Source organism: Rhipicephalus microplus, chromosome 10 (genome assembly GCF_043290135.1).
Source record: "Rhipicephalus microplus isolate Deutch F79 chromosome 10, USDA_Rmic, whole genome shotgun sequence".
NCBI lineage: Eukaryota > Metazoa > Arthropoda > Arachnida > Ixodida > Ixodidae > Rhipicephalus > Rhipicephalus microplus.
This window is the reverse complement of record NC_134709.1, coordinates 26,684,559-26,704,816: the sequence shown is the minus strand read 5'-3', so window position 1 is coordinate 26,704,816 and position 20,258 is coordinate 26,684,559. Positions and strand designations below refer to the sequence as shown.

Genomic DNA, 20,258 nt, shown 5'->3' with positions numbered 1-20,258 from the left:
AAACCATCCGAAGGTGATCCAGAGCCTGTACTTCCCATAATTTCCAAGGGGGTACAAACGCCGCTGAAGGAACCAGATTCCCTTTTAACTATTGTTGCGCCAGATTTTCCTATTGTCAGATTCCCGTCTAGGTATTATTGTATGCAACTCTATGGCGAAAGCTTTGGTTCAAATGAGGGAAAGAATACCTTCAAATGCAACAGCTTTTTTTTCGGAACGTTCAAATGGCCATTACTCACTGACCGATAACTTAGGGTTTATAAAAAAATTCTCAAAAATTACGTAGCTGCTGCATGGAATGAAGTCCTGTTAATTATTTTCCTTCGTTGAATTTTCTATCTAGTTTCACTGAATGCTCTGAACTGTTGCAGTATTTGTTGTAGAAGCTCATCGATAGCATAAAAAACTGTACATTTGTCTTCTTTCAAGTTACGAGGGTATATGATTTGGAATTCTATGAGGTACTCGGTGAAACTATCTTTTATGTTATCCCTGTAATATCCAAAATATCATGCGTGTCATGTTGAGTTTGATAGTTCAAAATGCTGATGTTTAAAAATGAGAGGCTTAATTTAAGCAAAGCCTGGAGTTGTATTATAATACGCAAAAGGGATGTAGCTTTCAATATCTCAAGTAATTAATAAATGATGGACTACTTTACTAATTAAGCTTGTTCGTAATAACACTGCCCTACAGTTCTTCAAGTGCTCTCTGGGTTCAGCAGTCAAAATTAGCATGCTATATTTATGTTCCTCGGTGCAGATCTGTGTCAGGGCATTATATTAATAAAGCAAATGTCTGTGGAAAAATAAAGTCAGAATTTTTAGTTGTGTGACAGTTATAAGTGGTGATTCTTTCCACATTCCATGTTGAGAGAACTCAATTGCGTTTTCAGTCTTCCCGTATGCCAGCCAGCTAATCTTAGCCTGTTTAAACTGATACTTGTTTTCTTTGTGTGGCGCTTGAGATCATACATGTATATTTTTTTCTTTTAGCAAAAACCACTTGGCTTCCTTATTAGCACCTTTAAAAGTTCTAATGGTGGCTATATTCCTGCAAAAATTTAATCAAGCAACTTTAGTTCTCGTTTACTCCCAATGCATGAAAATACTATTAGACATATTTTTATGGTTAACTTCAGCTAGATGCGGAACAATATGCAACATTTAAGTTGTCCCGAAATCCTTTCACTTGTGTGAAAGAACAAAGCATATCGTTTCATTAAATACACAGCTGGGCATTTTCTTTGTTCGCATATGACCCCACTGTAGCATGTAGGAGTGTTCGTAAAATATAATAACTCAACATCCGTCTGTGGTTTTGGTGATGCATTATGGCGCCTAACTTTGCGTATAAAGTCGTGCTGCACTTGGCGCGCATTCTGAACTGGTTTTTTTGAACAGTAACTGCACGCTGATTGCTGCTTTCTTGAATAATTCAGACATTGCATGATAGTTACGAGACAGCTACAAGGAAAAAAGCAAGCAGAAGATTATAAAATGCAAGATTTGGTTGCCAGGAATTTTGAACGTCAGATAAACTGCACCAGCCGTCAGGCTGAGTACAGCAGGCATGTAGCATACAGGGGTGTTTTCTCTCCCATGCACACAGAGGAATCCCAGGATTGCGTGTGCACGACTTCCCTGGACGTAAGCCAGCTGCATCCTTGGAAAACAAGGAGAGGGGCGGGGGTAGTGGACAGGGATTACCTTACGCTCTTTTGTTGTAATGCGTACCTCCCTTTTGCTTGAGTGTCAGGTTGCATGTTCTTTATTCTCGTCTTTCTTAGGCCTGTCATTTCGCTTGCTTTGCGGGACACGGTATATGTAAATGAATGGGCGGTGCTTGGCAAGTAGGTGACAGTGTTCCGTTTAGGAGCATGCAGTGCACTGGGTATGAGCGGTACATTTTCGATCTGCTGCTGAAACGCTCCCGTGTGAGCACCCAAGTTTTTTCGTTGATATGCGCGCGCACCGGGACTTTGCATTATGGAGGCCTTATAGGTCAACCGTTTGGAAGAAAGCTAGCGGAAGGAAGGTAATTGCTTCACGTTTGAAGTGGTGTTGTAATTGCCTTATGATGAATGGCTACGTAATGGCATCTTGATAGGGCTGGGTTCATTTGCAGTTCGTGTACTTAATTTGCGAGGCTTTGTAAATGGCACAGTGAGAAAACTCAAATTTTACAATGTAGGCATTCTGATGCAGTAGCTTCCTGCCCGTGCAATAGCATGGCATCAAATAAATTAGCTTCATTAAACTTCATTCAAAAAGGGGAAAAGAAGACAAATAATTAACTACTGTAATTTGAAAATGGAATGCCCAGATCATTTGGCTATGGCTTCAACCTGCTTTGGTGTATTGGCTAAGAGAGGACATTTATTTAGTGCAATCCTTGATGCACAATTGAAAATATGATTACATTTTGGAAATGGTAGGATATTGTTTTATTCTCTATGAATGTGCCTAACTATATGACCAGACCTGAACCGGAGCTGATAAGCCAAGTTGCAAGCTTGGACCACAAGATGCTAATTTCTTATGAGAATGTTTGGTCATGTTCGGCTGGAATTTGGCTATCAGAAGTTCTAAGTGCATAACTGGTCAAGCTTGACATGGTTAAGAAGGTTGCAAAGGTCACACCTTGTCAGCTTAGTCAAGTTGAAAAGCTTATATATTATCTCTAAATGAAATGCAATACGTTTCGACCACTAGCCCATTTATTAGTCTTGTTTCAGCTGTACAAATGTTGTGATGGTAATTACAGACAGGAGTCTTATTAGACCTTTCACAATTACCGGGGAAGTCGAACTGGCTTTTTTTCTTTAGGAGCTGTGAATTTGCCCAAGCATGTTGATTGTTGACGGCAATGTTCTTCTCTTTTGACAACGTGCTCTCTGGAGCTTAGAAAAGTTGCATTAAGGTCAAAATGAAGATTGATTACACTCAACTTTTTTTCTGATAATACACCGACACGGTTTCACACAATGAGTCTAGTTTTCACATTTCACTGCAGCACTCTTCCTCATTCAAGCTCTTCTAACAGATGCAATCCTCACAGTTTTTGTGATGGGGCATTAGTTTTTGTCATGCTGTGTTGTTGTATGCTCATGTGGTTTGTTATTTCTTTTTATGCAGGGAGAAAAGAACAATGGCTTTGATGTGCTGTACCATAACATGAAATATGGCTATCTCGCGGCCAAAGACTTGGCGGAGTTCTTCCGCGAGAGGTAAGTTTTTCCTGAAGTCGATGCAACAGTAATGGAACGCTATTTCACTGGAGTTCTGCTATTGCTTAAAATAGGAAAAAAAAGGAGAGGATTTCTTGCAGTAGTGTGCTTAGCTAGCTGATAACTTGTGATCAGCTAATGATTTTTGGCACCATGCGGTGTTTTTGGAAAATCGGTGAGCTATATTCTATATGGGAGTTTTCTGTTTTCATTGCCGGTAAGCAGACAGAGGTCCAGAGATGATTTTCGACGTAGTTTGGGAATTGGTTATACATGATCAGGGGTGCAACTGCCTCGAAAAGAGCCTTCCTTGAGGATTTCGACAAGGTGGTTTAGTCTTCAATACTGCCGTTGGTGGGGAAAAAATGTTGTCTGCAAGCCTTTCAACGAAGGGTTTATTCGAGACTGCTTTTATCGGCAGAGCTATTGAATGGCGAAGGTTGTTGCTTGCCATTTTTCAGATTTTCTTTGTCCTTTTGTTGCATGTAGCACATGGAAGCGATTCTCGGCCGTGAACAATATTCTTCTGATGCCTTGTGCCACTTGTTCTTGTGTATGTGCCTTCCATTGTTTCTTTTCTACAAACTGTGACTAATTTTGTTCCCGCTTTTCTGCTCAATTGTGCTGCTCCATTTAGTCATATTTTTGTAGTTTTGCTGAAAAGAATTCAGAAAATGAGTCACTGAGTGATTAATTTGAGAACCGAAACCTAGATGGGGCTACCAACAATGCTTTTCTCGGGGAGCGTACAAAGGTGCTAAAAAGCTTTTTCTTTTCCAATCAAAGGGAGTCATTAATGTTATAGATTTATTTAAAAGCATAAGGTTATATGAACTGCACGTGAATGCAAACATTGTCGATAGTGAGAACTGAAACCACGCCTCACCTAGTTGTGTGCAGCGTAGAGTTGAAAGAAGCTCTATATGTTGTGTGCCAGTGTTATGGGTTTTTATGCACTCTTGACATATTTTATTGTGCTATCTACTTGGTTTTCTAAAACCTTCCAGTAAAACCAGTGATTATTGATTTAAGGGGATGAAATATGCCCATTTTCTGCCAGTCTTCTGTCGGTTGTTTTGCTATGCGTTTCTTGTAGATTAAAAAAAGGCCTACATTTCATATCATTTTTTAAAAATTTTTTTCTATAGTTAAGGCCTCTGCAGCATCTAAGTCACTACACATAGGTTTGTACAATTTCAAGTGCAAGCGAGGTTTCTGTGTGTGTTAACTTAATGTAAAACGTGATGGGCGAAAACGGCGGCAGATGGACGAGACGATCAGACTAAGGAAGTACAGTTCTCCTGCCGACACAGTTGTCTTATTTTGAGCGCAAGCAAAGTTGGTACACATGTTAACTAGCGCGAAATGCGAGTTAGGCCAAGGAAGTGCTGTTTCTCAACAAGGGCTAGCTACTTCGAGAGCTGGTTGTGTTGTACTTTCAGCCTGTATTTATTTCTATGAAGGAAGTAGAGGGTCAGAAGACGGTGAAGGAAAGTGTAGTAGTTGTGTTGACTATAAGTGACATACTGTTCCGTTAGCGCAGTCTTTGGCCTAGCAGCTGGTGGAGCCACCATGCCATTCTGGCAGGCCTGTTTGTTCACTCTGGCGTGCTTGTCCATCCTTCTTTGTAGGCAGATTATTATTGTCTAACTCAGCTTCCGTCCCTCTTGCGCCATAGCTTTGTACTTCTATTGACGAGTTTCATTTTCATTTCTTTGTCTGCCCTGTGGCCTTTGATGTGCGGTAGCTCTGAGAACAATGGGTCGTCTGAAACAATGCAATTGCTTCTGAAAGAGGGGACTAGCCATTGGAGCTGCTGGGGGTGACCGGGAAGTGCGGTGATTGCTTATTGGGAGTGGTGGCCGCTTTGTCTGAGAAGCAGTTCTCTGTGCTTGTTCAAACCACACACATGCGGTGTGTGGTAGATGGAGGGAAGTCTGTTACTACTAGAGAAAATGCGTGGCAGGAGCTTTAAATGAGTTACTTGAAGCAGTTGCCTTTCTTGCCTATGTGCATAGTGAGAAATGCTGTTCCCTTTGTACATAGTGAGAAATGCTGTTCCTTGTTGTGTATTGAATGTCCCCTAGCACTTTATGTGGTGTTCTAAACAGATGTAGCAGAACCAAAAAAAAAAATTGTGTGGTGCGCTAAGGTTAGTTGCTTGAGCGCTAAAGAGTTGAAAATAAAAGCTAAAGTTTAGTGCTATAGAAAGAAAAAAAAGTTGAAGACAGTGTGCCTGTAAACAGTGCTAAACACTGCACTTTATCTACACTTCAAGCATTATAATTTCATTGCACTTCAAGAATTACAATTTCATTAAAGCACAATTTGTCTTGTTTCCATTTTTTGTAGTTACATATATGCTAGCATTGCTTTTTGATTGGATTATTACCTTCATCTGGTTCAATTCAGTTGTTTGATCTTCATGTGTAATAGTACAGATCATGCTTTTTTTTTTCTTTTGAACATTTCATGCTTTTCTTTCATAGTATTTTGAATTGTTTCAACTGCTTAAAGGGACACAAAAGGCAAATATTAAGTCGATATTGATTGCTGAAATGGCAGTCCAGAAACCTTGTAGTGCTACTTTTGGGCCAAGGAAGGGCTCATTTTGAAATGAAATCATGTTTTAGAGGCCTGCATCGCATTACTCCCTGGGACTCACTCGGACTCAGATTCGCGGCTCGATCCAAGTCTGAGTGAGTCGACTCACGAGTGAGTTCGCCGACCTATGCCTATTCGTGGCACAATGTGTTCACGTGCATTTACATTAATTTGTCGGTAAGTAGGGCACTGCTATTGATTATATTGTCGTTTAGACAACAAATATAGAGGTTTCACTGTGTCTTAAATTGTTATTTGACTTTAGTGTTATTTGACTTTAGTGTTCCTTTAAGAAATGCTTGAGCTTTTCGCACTAGCGAAATATCAGGGGAATCAACCTTTAAAACGTCATCGCATCAACATAAAAAAGTTTGAGTAGGGCAAGTGACATCCTGTCAAGTGACTGTGATGTGTGTCGCCACATAATTGGGGGGGGGGGGGTTGACCCTCTGACAGATTTAATTGTAGCTGTAGGTACCATATTTTAGGGGACACAGCTGTTATCTGACAGAGTGTCATGGTACTCAAATGCACTCACGGATGACTTGACTCACACAGCTTATTGTGGGGCTAGTGATGTTTATTACCTTTCTTTTTTTCATACCTTGTGCTTCTCTTTGCTAGTCCAGCAACAGCAAATTAAGGTTTGTGCATGCTTTAGTGGGGTACAGTTGAAGTCCTGAATGGGCTGTTTTATAACATTTTCTGAATATATATCTACATTTGCGAATTTTTAATTCTGGAAAATCTTGGCTCAATCTGAGTTGGCCGAGTCAGTTCTAATGCTCTGCTGCTGAGTTTGTTGTGACAGTTTTGATTTATTATTGTTCTGGTCTTCTTGCTAATGGTAGTGGAATATATAAACACCACGTAGGGAGCTGTGGGTGCATTGACATGAAGCTGCACATGATGAGAATTAAATGTGGACTTACCACTGGGATCTACTATGTGCAGATTAGTGCCCAATAGGTCGCTTTGCTAATCATGTGAACAGAGGTTTTACTCTTGGCCATGGCGGTTGCATTGCAGTGGAAGCAGAATACAATAACACCAGTAGACCTACAGAAGTACTGACACAAGATTGTGAAGGTTAAATAACTTGAGGAATATGTTTTTGTGGACATGCACACGTCATCTCCAAAATAACAACAGCTAATATAGCTTATAACATATTTAAAATCTATTTAAATGTGAGTGTCGCATAACCACACATGAAGCATCCCTTCTTATAACATTGACACCAACTTGGTTTTTAACGTAAACGCCCGACTCCTGCATAATGAGTCTGTGTTGGCGACCATGGTCCCTGCGAGCACTCTCTCCCTTACAGGCCTTTTCAATAGAAAGAGGGGGGGGGGGCACTTGCTTTACGGACTTGCATGGGAGTACGAAAGCTGACCTCTTTGCTTCTGCAGCGAAATTCGGGAGGGCCATACATATTTACGCCTCATAGTGGTTATAGTAGTACTCGGGAAGCTTTTGTTAAAAGTACTGCCGAAGTGGTGCTCGTCTGCCTGTGATTACCAGTACTCGCGTAGCCAGCTATTTGTACATGACAAACACGCTGGGTCCCACCTCACTCGGCACTTTCCGGAACTGAAACTACAGTTGCGTGCTATAGAGCGGTCTCCAAATACCCAACAAGCGTGTGCACTCATTGTGTGCACTCAACAAACAAGCGTGTGCACTCATTGTGTGCACTCAACAAACAAGCGTGTGCACTCATTGTGCACTCAAGCGATGAGTATTGAAAAAAAAAATACGTTAAAATTTTTGTCAGTGCTCCCTTAAGCTCAAACACATATTAAGGAAGCACAGGTGGTGGAAATTAATCTCCTCACTCTCAGCATGTCTCGTAATCGCATCGCAGTTTTGCCGCGTGGCATGCCGGAATATTTAGCGCACGGAAAAGTCACGGTCCTCTTGTGAAAGGCCGCCCCTGCTGCTGTGCAGGTCCCTGGTGGAGGAGTCTCACTCGAAGCTGCTGTCGAAGCTTGCCCGCCAGGCAGCCGGCTCCTGCTCGACGGGCACCTTTGGACCTTTATGGGGGGTGCTGCGCTCCACCTCTGAGAAGCTCTCCTCTCTTCACGCACAGATGGTTGCGCAGTTGCAAGACCTGGTCCGGGAGGTGTGTTGTGCTATTTAATAAGGAAAACAGGTCTGGAAAACTAAATTTGCTAGCCGAGCGCAAATCGTGGCACAGAGTAAAGAATGTGCAGTGTTATATCGTCTCTTTTTTTTTTATTCAGTGTCATTCATGGGGGAGTTCTAGGTTTTACTAAAGCATATTTTGGTAACAGTAGTAACTGCTGGGTCTTAGCTTTCTGCATTGTCATGTTGTGATTATAAAGAATGCACCAGATGAAGTCTTAAGCCTTTGCAGTCCAAATGCTGCAGACAAAGTCTTATGCCGTTGCAGTCCAAAAACTTTAGCAACTTTGGGGATATTCTGATCTGGAAACATTTTGTCAGTTTTAAGCACCTTGAAAGAAAAACAGCTGGGCAAGAAAAACTTATCAGATGTCCTTTTTTGCAGTTGATATTGTGCCAAAGTCCTTCAGTGATATTTGGGCTGCGTGTGGTGCCCGACGGCGCACCACTGTGGCTGTGTTGTATTGTTGTACAATCCTGACAGCGGGCCCCAGAAGGTTGAAGAATGAATTTTTTTATGGGCAAATTGGTGCTATGCAGTACAAAGCATTCACATCACTTTGTATCACTATGCCACTCTCAACATGCGTGGCTTTTGTGATGTGGTGGAAAGGAGACGGCAAAGGAAGAGGAGAAAAAATGATGAACTTCCTCAGGGGCTGGCTGTATCCATAACTTATGCAAACTTTGAGAAAATGATCAAACGGGTCGCAAAACATTGGCTCCACCTAAAAACTAAGGCTGGAGCTACCTCAGCAACCAGGATTCTTTCACGCCGCCAGACCTGTCATAATGTGTACAGTTGAGTTGTCTCAGAAAATTTTTTCGATGCACCAATAAGTGCTGCATATGATTTTTCGTCATTCATTCATTCCAACTCTCCTTCAGCATTCTTGAAACTTGTATTGATTTACAGTTAATTTTGAATCGGTCGTGCGACTAGCACTGGTCGTGTGACCAAGTTGCACAGTAACTGGCTGCTAGTGGCCGCTTTGGTGTAGAGCGACTTCTTTGGCTTAGTAGCTGTCTGTTAGATTTTTCGGTCACATGACTGCACTTTCAAATCTCTGAAAAAAATCAGATGCACAGGAACAAGACGTTTCCTTATTTTATATGGCAATGGCAATGCGAGCAGGCATGAATGTTGTGGGGTGATGGGTATAGGTCACAAGCAGGTGTGAACGACGCTCGTCTTGACTCATTCAGGTTGCCAAAAAAGGTCGCAGGTTCTGAACGAGCCTTGTGAAAAATGTTTGTCGTCTGGTGTGCACAGGTGCAGCGCTACTGCGAGGAGCAGCACCGACGGCACAAGCAGGTGAAGGAGGAGGAGGCACCCACGTTAGAGGTGGTGCAGGGCCTGCAGCAGACGACGGGGGCACTGGCCAAGGCCCGAGAGGCCTATGCTGCCCGATGTCTCGAGTTGGAGAAGCTCAAGCGGGAGTCCTCTCCGAAGGACCTGGACAAGGCGGAGGCCAAGGCACGCAAGGTCAGGGGCAGCGGTCGTCGCTGTTGCATTTTTTACAACGAAGCTGTATGCGGCAAGTTTCCAGCAGATTGCATCCATTGGGGAGATGACGTGTCGAACACAATCCTCGGAGGCGGATATAACACATTGGTTTATATATCAAGTGCCTTGTCTAAGGTGCACCTCTCTTCCACACTACTGCTCATTCCTCTTTCACTAGTGCTGCTATACTCGGTGGTGGCACTTCTCACCACTCATTGTGCTCCTCTGTCTCATGACATAGAGGTTGCGCTAGTGCTGTTATCAGCAGTTGCCCTTGGTACTTGCTATAGGTGTACACACGTCGCTTTTCTCATATGAAAAAGAGCGGCTATTGAAGGAGCACCAACGGCCGCAGTAGTGCAAATGATCTCAAAAACAATGTGAAGCTGTTGCCACAGAAGGTGCTGCCACTGCCGGTGCTTCCACCATAGCTTTGCTTGCTTCCGTCTTCGCAGTCATGCAAACGCTCTGCATTTTTCATTCAAATTTTTCTTAAAAAGAAAGTTTGACTCTGGCTCTTCTATTTACATAGATCGCTTGCAGCAAAGAGGAGTTCTGGTTGGCAATCGCTGTGCCCAAGTTGACGAATTTCATTGTGACAGTCTTATGCAATCAGTGTGACTGGCAAAAGCTTTTGCACAGACTTTTGGTTGCCAATCATGGCTTTATGGCCAGTTAAGCACTAGCAGTGTGAAGAGTTATTCTATGGGATTTTGGCATGAGTGTCGTGTGAACATCACAGGCGTGAAGGTGAGCTTCTTTTTGTCGGGTGACTGAGCACAAAATGAGCTGAAAGGATAGTGCATTCTAGGAGCTTGGTTTTTGTTATCACAGTTGCGCGGCTTGACGGTTAATGAATTGATAGGAAGTGTAGTGAGAGTAAGTTGCTATAGACATGACTATTTCTTATGTTGCAGAGGCACTTGGTTGCCGCTCTTCGGTCCTCTGGGACGGGTCTCACCTCTTTTCACTTGAAGTGGTCGCGAACTGTTTTTCCAAGTTTTCCAAAAGTCATTTTTTTTTCTCCATTCAGAATTCATCACTTTCCACATTGACTGACACAAAAATTTCTCGAATCTGTTTAAAATCAGTGAAATTACAGGGGTTTTGTGGGTGCTTAATGTGCTCTTTCTCTGCTGCTGTCATGACTAGCACACTGCAAGCTGCACAAGGAGGGATGGCAGCATGGGTAAAAGGAAGTCATGTCTGCATGTGTAGTGACCATGAGTGTGAGTGATGAAATGCGATCACTCTCTCCTGTTGTAATTTCGATGCACGATTGTTGCCCATAATGTAATGGTAGCAGGCGATGGGAGTGCTGCACCGGCGCGTGGCCGCACCTTGTGATAAGGAGCGTATCTCATCTAAATGCTGCTCTTGATTTCGAGTCAGCTATTGGCTAATGGCGTGTTATCTGTAGGCTCCAACATTTTCGAAGAGCGCGAGCATGTGCCTCTGTGAAAAGAGGGAAGTGGCTACTTCGCTTGCAGAGATGGCAGAACTGGCAGAGATGTTCACGGCAGTGTTTGCTTTTCACACGACGTGTTTTTTACCAAGCCTGCAGGCTAGTTGATGACCCCTTTAAATGTTGCACCAATAATGGTTGGCAGTTGAACCTCGTCGTAAGAAGCACGCATCGTAAAGCAGTTCTTGTCCCTTGAATGAGGTGTCTCTCATAAGCAGGGTACCGTTTTCTCATTTAATCAACCTCTATTCCTACGTAGGCATCTAAGGTGGCTATTATACCCAATTGTCTCCTATACAAGGTCTGTTAGGAAAGTTATGGTGACCCCGCTCCTAACTGTAGCGGACGATCACCGCGGGTTCACGCTTAGCGAGCCACAGGGCCGCTACTCCGTTTACTCGCGTGTAACGCACCGCTCCGCGCGGGCTCAACTAATAAGGCGTTAGCGCGGCGCGGCAAATAGACAGTGTTCTAATATAAAAGTACACAACACTTTATTGCCTCTGGCGGCACCCCGAACAACAGTACAACGTCCGCTCCCGGGACGCGGGTAGCAAAGGCACCCGCACGCGGACGTTCACAATAAGGGGAAAACCGCGAGCACGTCGCAGCTGGCAATGGCGAGCTTTGACACGCGGGTCGGGAAAAGGTCCCTCGCGGCTATGCTGCGCACTCTCACGATGGCCAATGGGCCTGGTCGCGAGTGTTAGGGCAACACTCGTACGCGTAGGCCTACGGCAAGTGCGGCTCGTTGTGGTACGACCACTTCAAGCACTCGGCACCGCTGTGGGCTTAGCGTACGCTACCGAAGCTAGCACTCAAGTAAACACGCCTTCCGAGGTGCCCAAGGCCACCCCGGGCAGGTTACAGTTCGGCGATTCCCAAAGGGGACGCGGACGAAGGAAAACACGTGCTTACCCGGCGCCGTCCACGGAGAAGAGACCGCTCCCTCGGCGCGCGCTTATCGCGTGCCGTGCCCGCACGTGGTGCCATCTATCGCCACGTGGTGTTGACAGAGCAGGAAAGCAAAAGGGTGTGGTTGTGTGGCGGAATGCCCGGGAAATGGTCGCAGGCGCGCCTCAGATCCCCACAAAATATGAGACTTTTTTTTTGTTTTTTGTGAACACCTGATGGATTTGGATGAGGCGAGCTTGCATCAGTGTACCTTCAATATTTGCTTGCGCGAATTTTTTCCCACCTATTCATAGCGCCGGTCGCTGTGACGCAACATTTCAGTGAGGTAGTGTGCATTGGGTTCGTCCAAATTTTACAGCCAGGAAGATGACCGAGCGAATGAAGTAGCGCTACTGCATCAAATTTTGCCAGAAACTGCGTGACAGCCAAGTGGAAACCATTCAATGGCTTCAAACGACTATCCGTGACGATGCTATGAGCAGCACACAGATTGCTATATGGGGTTTAATGTTTCAAAACCACCATATGATTATGAGAGACACTGTAGTGGAGGGCTCCCGGAATTTCGACCACCTGGGGTTCTTTAACGTGCACCCAAATCTGAGCACACAGGTCTGCAGCATTTTCGTCTCCTTTGAAAATGCAGCTGCTGCAGCCGGGATTCGTTTCCCGCGACCTGCGGGTCAGTAGCCGAGTACATTAGTCACTAGACCACCGCGGCGGAGCCAGCAGCACACAGATCAAGCTGTGGTACAACTGGTGTAAAAACTGCCGCACATCAGTGAAGTGCGAGATATTTTCTGGTCGGCCATCAACATGCCGAAATGATCAAGCCATTGCCAAGGTGAATCCCATGGTGATACGAGGCCGTCGTTTGACTATCCTAGAAATTGCGGAAGAGGTAGGCACCAGCACTTTTTCCGTACATTTTACTATGACCAAAGATTTTGCCATAAACGGAGCAGCGGCGAAATTCAAGCTAAAGCTGCTCACGGCGGAGCAAAAGCAACTTTGTGTGCTAGTTCACATCGTTTCGTGCTGTTACATGATGTTTGAATCATAATGCAGTTTCTTCTAGTGGTACAAAACGAAGTCTAACGGGACATGCTGGATTTTATGAACACATAATGAACACAATTATCACTGGTGAAGAGTCTTGGGTGTACGGGTAAGACCTGTAAACCCGATCCCAGTCCACACAGTTAGAGCATTCCACATCACCAAAATCAAAGAAGACGCATAAAGTCCACCACAATGTCTAAGTGATGCTAACTGCTTTCTTTGACTCCCCTGCTGTGGTACACCTCGAGTAGGCACCACAGGGTCAAACAGTCACCAAAAAGTGTTACAGCGGTGTCCTCCATCGCGGCTACGTGATGCTGTGTGGTGCCAAAGACCAAAGTTGCGGTCAACAGGAAATTGGCACGTCAATCACAATAATTCTCCTACAAATTCCTCGCTCTTGATTGAGACTTTTTTTGGCGTAAAACCGGACTTCTGTAGTTCAACAGGCTCCTTACTCTTCTGATATGACCCGCGGCAAGTTCTGGCTGTTTTGCAATATCAAGAGGCTCTTGAAAGGAGCGCGACTTCAGGCAAGTGAGGACATTACTGCTGCAACGACAGCATAGCTAAGCACTATTCCGAAGGAGGCCTTCCGGGAATGCTTCCAACAATGGCAGCACCATTGCAAGATGTGTGTATTGTCCCAAGGAGACTGCTTTGAGGGTGATTACGTTTCCAACACTCCAGTTATGTCAGTTTTTTTTTCTTTGGCCAAAGGTAGAATACTTTACTAACAGACCTCATATCAGTGCCTCTTATAAAGGGGTTATTATGCCTCCTGCTCAACTCTCTGGCTGCATTGTGTGTCCACAGGCATGCGAGGAGTACCGGCAGCTAGTGGAGCGGCACGGTGTGGTGCGAGCGGACTTTGAACGGCGCATGGCCGGATCGTGCCAGCGGTTCCAGGAGCTTGAGGTGGGCCACCTTCAGCACATGAAGGAGTTCCTGGCGGGATACGCACGCGTCCTCGACAGCAGCCACGCCCTCGTGGGGCAGGTGCACGCCGAGTTCCGGCAGCAGTGTGATGCCCTGGACATGGACACGTTATTGCAGCAGTTTGCAGACGCTCGCCAGACGGGTTCTGAAAAGCCAGGTGAGATTATCGTTGCCTCCTTTTTCCTTTGTTAGTAGATTTACTGTGACTTTTTGTACAACAAAATCTGTCATGAGGTTACAACAGCCGATTTTTGAAGCCGTAGCTGTCCGCTGCTGCCACCAGTGTCCCTAACTACTATCGTGCACGAGGACAAGAAATATCCAGGAGCGAGTGGGTTTTCAACCCAAGCCCTCTGTGTGGCATTCGAATATTCTACGGCAGCCACACCAGTATTTGAAACTCCTTGGGAAAGACCTTATACAGGCATCATGTTCAGAAAAGAATTATGTTAACAGATGTAACAAAGTATTGTAGATGACTAAAATAGCAACTATACAGTCAAACCTCAATATATCGAACACAGATATATCGAATTATTGCCTATATCGAACGGTTCCTATATCACGCGGGAAATTGCATGCATTATTGATTTTTTATTTCGAACAAAGTTTGACACATAATGGATATATTGAACTCAGCCACCCCAAACCGCCCGCGCTCCATTGACAGGCGGCGAGCTTTCCCGCAACTCTCGAAAGTAGCGGTAGAGCGGCGGGCGTTTACGAATGCTGCACGCATCGATGGCGCCGAGAGCGCCACTTTAACGTAGCGGCGTACGCACGCCGCAGCCTTGCGGTAGAGGTTCTTGAATGAGGAAAGTGAAGAGAAAAGCGCGGAGCTGTTATTTTCTTTCAATACGAAGGCACCGACACGGCTTCGCGCTGGAGAAGGGGGAGGGGGAGGTAAAGATTGAGGAGGAAAGTATAGAAGGGAAAGGACGCAGACGACTGTCTCGGACGCGGCCCGCGCTGTTGCCGGGAAAGGGAAAGCAGTCAGGTGAGCCGTCATGGGCGCGCCATGTGCGCGCTTTACACCCGGACTCACGCCGCAGCCTTGCAGCTTGCAGTCGTTGCAGTCTCTATGGTGTCAACGGCACACTGCGCACTTGTTGCAAGCTCCTCCCCCGTAGCATCGGCAGGCATCGGTCGTTGTGCTCGCAGTGTTCGTGTGTCGGAGTCAGGCCTGTCGCGCACCACAGTGCGCGACAGGCCTAACTCCGAATGGCGGAGCTCACGGATGTGGAGATTGTCGCCGAAGCTACTGCTGAGCAGCCAAATGAAGACTCTGCCAAGGTGGATCCCGCAAGCGCTGATGGTGCCCCGCTCCCGACATTAGCTGAGGTCGTAGCTGCCTTGGCCCTTGTGCGCCGCCACTACGGCGCGATTGAAGGCACCGGCCTATCACTTATAGATCGCCTGGACTATATTGAGGACGCAGTCGTCAAACACGCCATGGCCAACAAAAAGCAGGCTACTCTTTTTCAATATTTTAAACCAACACAATAAATACTATGTTTGAATCCTCAAGTGAGTATTTACTGCACCACGCTTGAACAATTCGTTGGTCGTTTTCAGCAAGCTGTTGACGCATTTTTTTCGTGATTTTTTTATTTCGAATTCTGGATATATCGAACTATTTCGCGATCGCCGCACCGTTTGATATATCGAGGTTCGACTGTACATCACACAATCCAAATTGTCTAATGAGTGAGTTGTTTAAGGCCTCGCATACATTACAAAGGGCTCAATCATATTTTTTTTGTCATCAGCCACAGCATGGACATAATGCTATAATGTCTTACAGATGTGTAACGGGTACTTTGTTCTTATGCAGAATGATAAATAGTGGCATATTTGGTGTAGTAGTCACCGCGAGAGAGTTTACAACGGGTCGCCGCTCCAACTTTCGCTTTGACTGCTCTGCGTGTTCGTGCAGGCCCAGTATTTTTTTTTTTTTCAGTTATACTTCATTGCATATAATGCGACACTTGTGTATGTACGCTGACCAGTTGTGAGCAGTCCTAAACACCTATTTCTTCATCGTGAGGCACAGGACTGGGCTATACATTTTAGTATGCATAATGTGCTCACAGAAAAAAAAAAGAAAGAAGAGTGACAAAAACTAGGACTGATTATCAACTCACCTTGTTGCTAAGAGTATGCAGCTATCTAATCCCATGTACTTGATAAGACCCAATGTGCCAATGTAGGATGGCATTGGCACATTGGTGAATCTAAATGAGCAAGTTTCTTATCGGTCAGAGCTACAGAAGAGCTACTAATATAACTGCCTTTGCAGTAGACGTGGTTTCAATGATAACTCTTGTGTTATCACATGATTGTCTAGATAGTATTGCCATCTTGTCAAAGAATGGAATGCAGCCACACTTTTTGGAACTTATACCAACAAAAAGAGGTCTTTTCTTTCCTGGACTTTTTAGTTGTGCTCCTGCGATCTTGCAATGTGCCATCTGCATCTCGGTCACACGTAACATAGTTCACAGAAAAGAGGTACGTTAGACACCACACCCTTTGAAGCCATCAACGAATTTCTCCCTTTGCTTTTTTTTTTTGCACCTCTGATTTACCATTCGATGCATGCATGCAAACACTGCAGACATGCGAACTTCAAGCTCTTTCCCGGGCAGTCCTGTAACCTGGTAATGTTCACTACATCACTACTACGTGTTGAAGGCCTCTTTTAGCGATCTTGTAATCCTATCTGGCCTTTGATGTAGTGAAGTACCCAGGTCAAAAGACATGCATTCTTTGTCTGCCGCTGTGCATAATAGATTCTTATGTTTCGCTGGTGATTCAAATTTTGTTTTTTTTCTGCCTTACAAGATAACCATGCTTATCGCTGCCTTGTTCCACATTTAGTTGTTTTACGGCAACCTTGTCGTGTTATGCTTTTCAACTTTCCAATTCATATTGCCAACCAATTTTCTCACGTACTCTACTGAACTTCCTGTTTTTAGGCGTGCATGCTGTAATTGTCTCTAAACCCACTTCTCTCTTCATTATCTTCTGGAGTGCAAGGTACAAAGCACAGTAACGAATTTTGTTTTCTATATATGTGCTACCTGGAAATCCAGGGAAGTTAAAGAAATACAATGTACGACATTCCCTGTAAGAGAGATTCTTGGAGCTAAAGAATCAGTGACCGGACTGTAGTATTATTAATAAGTGCAAGAATCTTGATTCATTTTATCATAATTTATTGAATAAGTGTATGTGACTGGCAATGCGAGAATTGGCATCTTATAATGCAGAGCTTAACCAGAGACGCCACAAAGCTAATATGGCAGTGGCTTACAAACGTTTTTCTTACCTGCTGGTGCAAGGCTTTGAGTGTGTAATGTTCATTTACTGCCCCAATTTTATTTCTACGTGAACCCTGATGCGACTGAAAAAAAAAAAAAAAACAATTCAGACGTTATGTACTTGGATAAAATTCCACTAAATGTCTCTAGCAGCTGTGCAATTTCCTTGTTCTTGAAGGGGTGTATTACAGTAAACTCTCAGTAAACGGAGATCTGTTAAACGGAACTACTGCTTAAAGGGAAATATTGCCTCTGCAATACTTGGTTACGGGCTTGTATTCTGCAACCATGTTCTCCTCTCAGTAAACAAAACTCCTGTTAAATGGAACATCCTTTCCCGGTCCCCTCAGGTTCCGTTTACTGAGAGTCTACTGTACTGTGTAAATTAGTAAGCAAATGAGAACACTTGTTGGTCTATGTTGCCTTGTAGTCTCCTTACTGTAAACCTGTTATTTCATGCTTGCATTATGCGAGAGAGCTGTATTGTTTCACGTTTTGCTGGCATTGGCGGCGTGGATCACTGGACACAATGTTCAAGTGGTGGCTGGTAAGCCATGCGAGCCATGGTTGTATCACCGAGGTTCCACAGTACCCACAAACTTGCAGAAGTTTACAACCAAACTGAAATTCTCTAATAAGAAAGTGTGCGTGAAGATGTGTTCGGTCACCAATTGCCGTAACTCTTCACGCAGAGGTGATCACCTTCGAGGAGCCCGATCCGAGCCTGCAGCTCACGCCGACGAACGCGGCCACCACGGGGTCGCCGCCGTTCTTTACGACGTCCACACCCGCGCCGACCGCGTCTGGCACCGAGAACGGTCCCGTGCTGCCGGCCGACTTCTGCCCGACGTCGGCAGCGGCAGCGGCGCCGTCTTTGGCCGCCACCAATGGTCCGCAGGCGCCGGCGGCCAAGAAAGAAGGTAAAGGGCGGCGTCACCGCGCCATGTCTCTCCTGGACCTGTTTTTTTTCTCTCCGTCCCTGTCTGCCACGAAAACGCCGGCCCCTTCTCCTCCCCCCGCCGCCAACAACAACATCGCCACTGCCACCGCCACCACCACCACCACTGCACGTCATGCTGCTCCCGCCGCGGGTAGGTTCTAACTGTTCCCCCCTCTCATTGACATCTCATCAGTGAAACGGAAAATGCCATACCTTCACGCATGTAGTCTGTGCCCCCCAAATTTATAGATGTTGTTGGAGCTCAACAACCACCACCACAGATGTTGAAGGTTAACCCTTTGTGGCACAAGATTCACATTTGGAAACTTGACTTACTTTTGACATTTCTGTGCACTTTGTCTAGGAAGAAACTGAAAATGCTGAGCTGGTGTTGAATTAAGCATTTTTATAGCTTAACATTCTTTTATATCACTTCTGGTTGAAACACGATCACTCTAGTGAAGTATCGTGTTTAACAAAATGTTCGACGTGGGGTGCTCAGCAGAAATTTCAAAAGATTCTTGTTTTTACCATTATGAAATGCTCGCTGCCAGGAAGTAATTACCGCATGTAATTTAAGTGGGTCGTTGAATTTGGTTAATGAAGGAGGATAGCATGACTGGCTGCAATTACGAGATAATTATTTACATTGTCATTATAAACAATTGCTGTAAAATACACTGTAATTAATTTTAACTCCTTCACTTGCTTTACATTTGTGCCCCAGAAACGTGGCATGAAATTATGGGAACTGCACGCATTTATGGACAGCCAGAGAGAGAGAGAATAAACATTTATTAATAACAAATGGAAACTGAGCCATCTTTGGGTGGGGCCCTCAGTCCAGGGCTCCATTGCCTTGCGCGACCCTGCGAGCCCGCTGGACCAGCTGCTGCTGTTCCTGCCGGCGTAAGCTGAGCAGTGCAGACTCCCAAGAGGAAGGGGTGGGATTGGGAATGGGAGGCACGCCCTGTGGGGCAGAGCATTCCCACGTGGAGTGGTACACCGTCGGTACGGATCCACAGAAGGGGCAGTAGGAGGGGTAGAGAGTCGGATGAAAGCGATTTAGCATATAAAGGCAAGGAAATGAATTGGTCTGTAGTTGCCGCCAAGCGACAGCATCTGCTCTGTTAAGTGAAGGATGAGGGGGAGGATACGTGTAACGGCTCTGTCGATAGTACTGCAGCGTAGCGTTGTAGTTTAGTGGTTCTGTCGATGCGTCGTCTGGATTGGACAGCTCTTCCAATGGAGCCCGGCCGGTCAGCTCTCGGGCAACCGCATGAACGCGTTCATTACCATGGAGAGAGGCGTGTCCAGGAGTCCAGACGATACGCACAGGACGTAATGCGGACGGTGAGACAGAAGAGAGGATATTGTGTGTATGTGCAGCCACAAGTCCTTGAGCGAAAGCACGGCAAGCAGCTTGTGAATCTGTTACAATAGTGACAGGGGAGTCATGTGACAGTGTCGTAGCGTAAACAATTGCCAGAGCGAGAGCTCCCTCCTCTGCCAGACCACTGTCTGTAGTGCGAAGTGTGGCAGACGCCACAAGGGCGTCTGTGTCATCTGTCACGGCTAAACACATGGCTGACTTCTCTGGGTAGCGTGCTGCATCAGTGTAAAGTACTTGTAAGTCTGATGTACCATCACCAAAGACGCGTGTCATAGCCTGAACTCGGGCACGTCGACGACCGGCGTGGCGGGAGGGATTCATATTGCGTGGAATCGGAGGCACTTTGATGAGTGCGCGTACAGTAGAAGCAAGTTTATATCGCGGTACTTGTGCGGGTTTTTGAGGAATCGGGTAGCCATGACGAGACAGGATGGCGCAGCCCTGACGGGTCTGCCTGAGCCGTTGAAGCTGACTATTGCGCTGGGCCTCGATGAGTTCGGTTATGGTGTTGTGGACTCCTAATTGAAGGAGGCGTTGTGTAGATGCGTGTGGAGGCAAGCCGATAGCCGCCTTCACAGCTGTCCGTAGAAGGATGTCCATCTTTTTTATTTGAGCTAGAGTGAGATTGTGAAAGGGAAGATGATAGGTGAGCCGACTAACTATGAGTGCTTGTACTAAGCGGAGGACATCTTTCTCACAGAGGCCTCTCCTGCGATTGGTGATGCGTTGG

At 45.4% G+C, this 20,258-nt stretch overlaps 1 protein-coding gene across 9 annotated transcripts in view; it reads left to right on the top strand.

The window, feature by feature from the left end:
* Positions 1 to 20,258, top strand: part of LOC119181027 (F-BAR domain only protein 2) — a 79,872-nt gene that overhangs the window by 9,365 nt on the left and 50,249 nt on the right. For 6 of the 9 annotated variants that reach the window (XM_075875288.1, XM_075875283.1, XM_075875286.1 and 3 more), the window contains exons 2-6: positions 3,138 to 3,229; positions 7,787 to 7,961; positions 9,258 to 9,470; positions 13,750 to 14,029; positions 17,888 to 18,286. In XM_075875288.1, coding sequence (XP_075731403.1) covers positions 3,138 to 3,229; positions 7,787 to 7,961; positions 9,258 to 9,470; positions 13,750 to 14,029; positions 17,888 to 18,286 — 1,159 coding nt within the window. The remainder of the gene's footprint in view (positions 1 to 3,137; positions 3,230 to 7,786; positions 7,962 to 9,257; positions 9,471 to 13,749; positions 14,030 to 17,887; positions 18,287 to 20,258) is intronic. The other 3 variants (XM_075875289.1, XM_075875287.1, XM_075875284.1) reach the window with 1 other exon arrangement.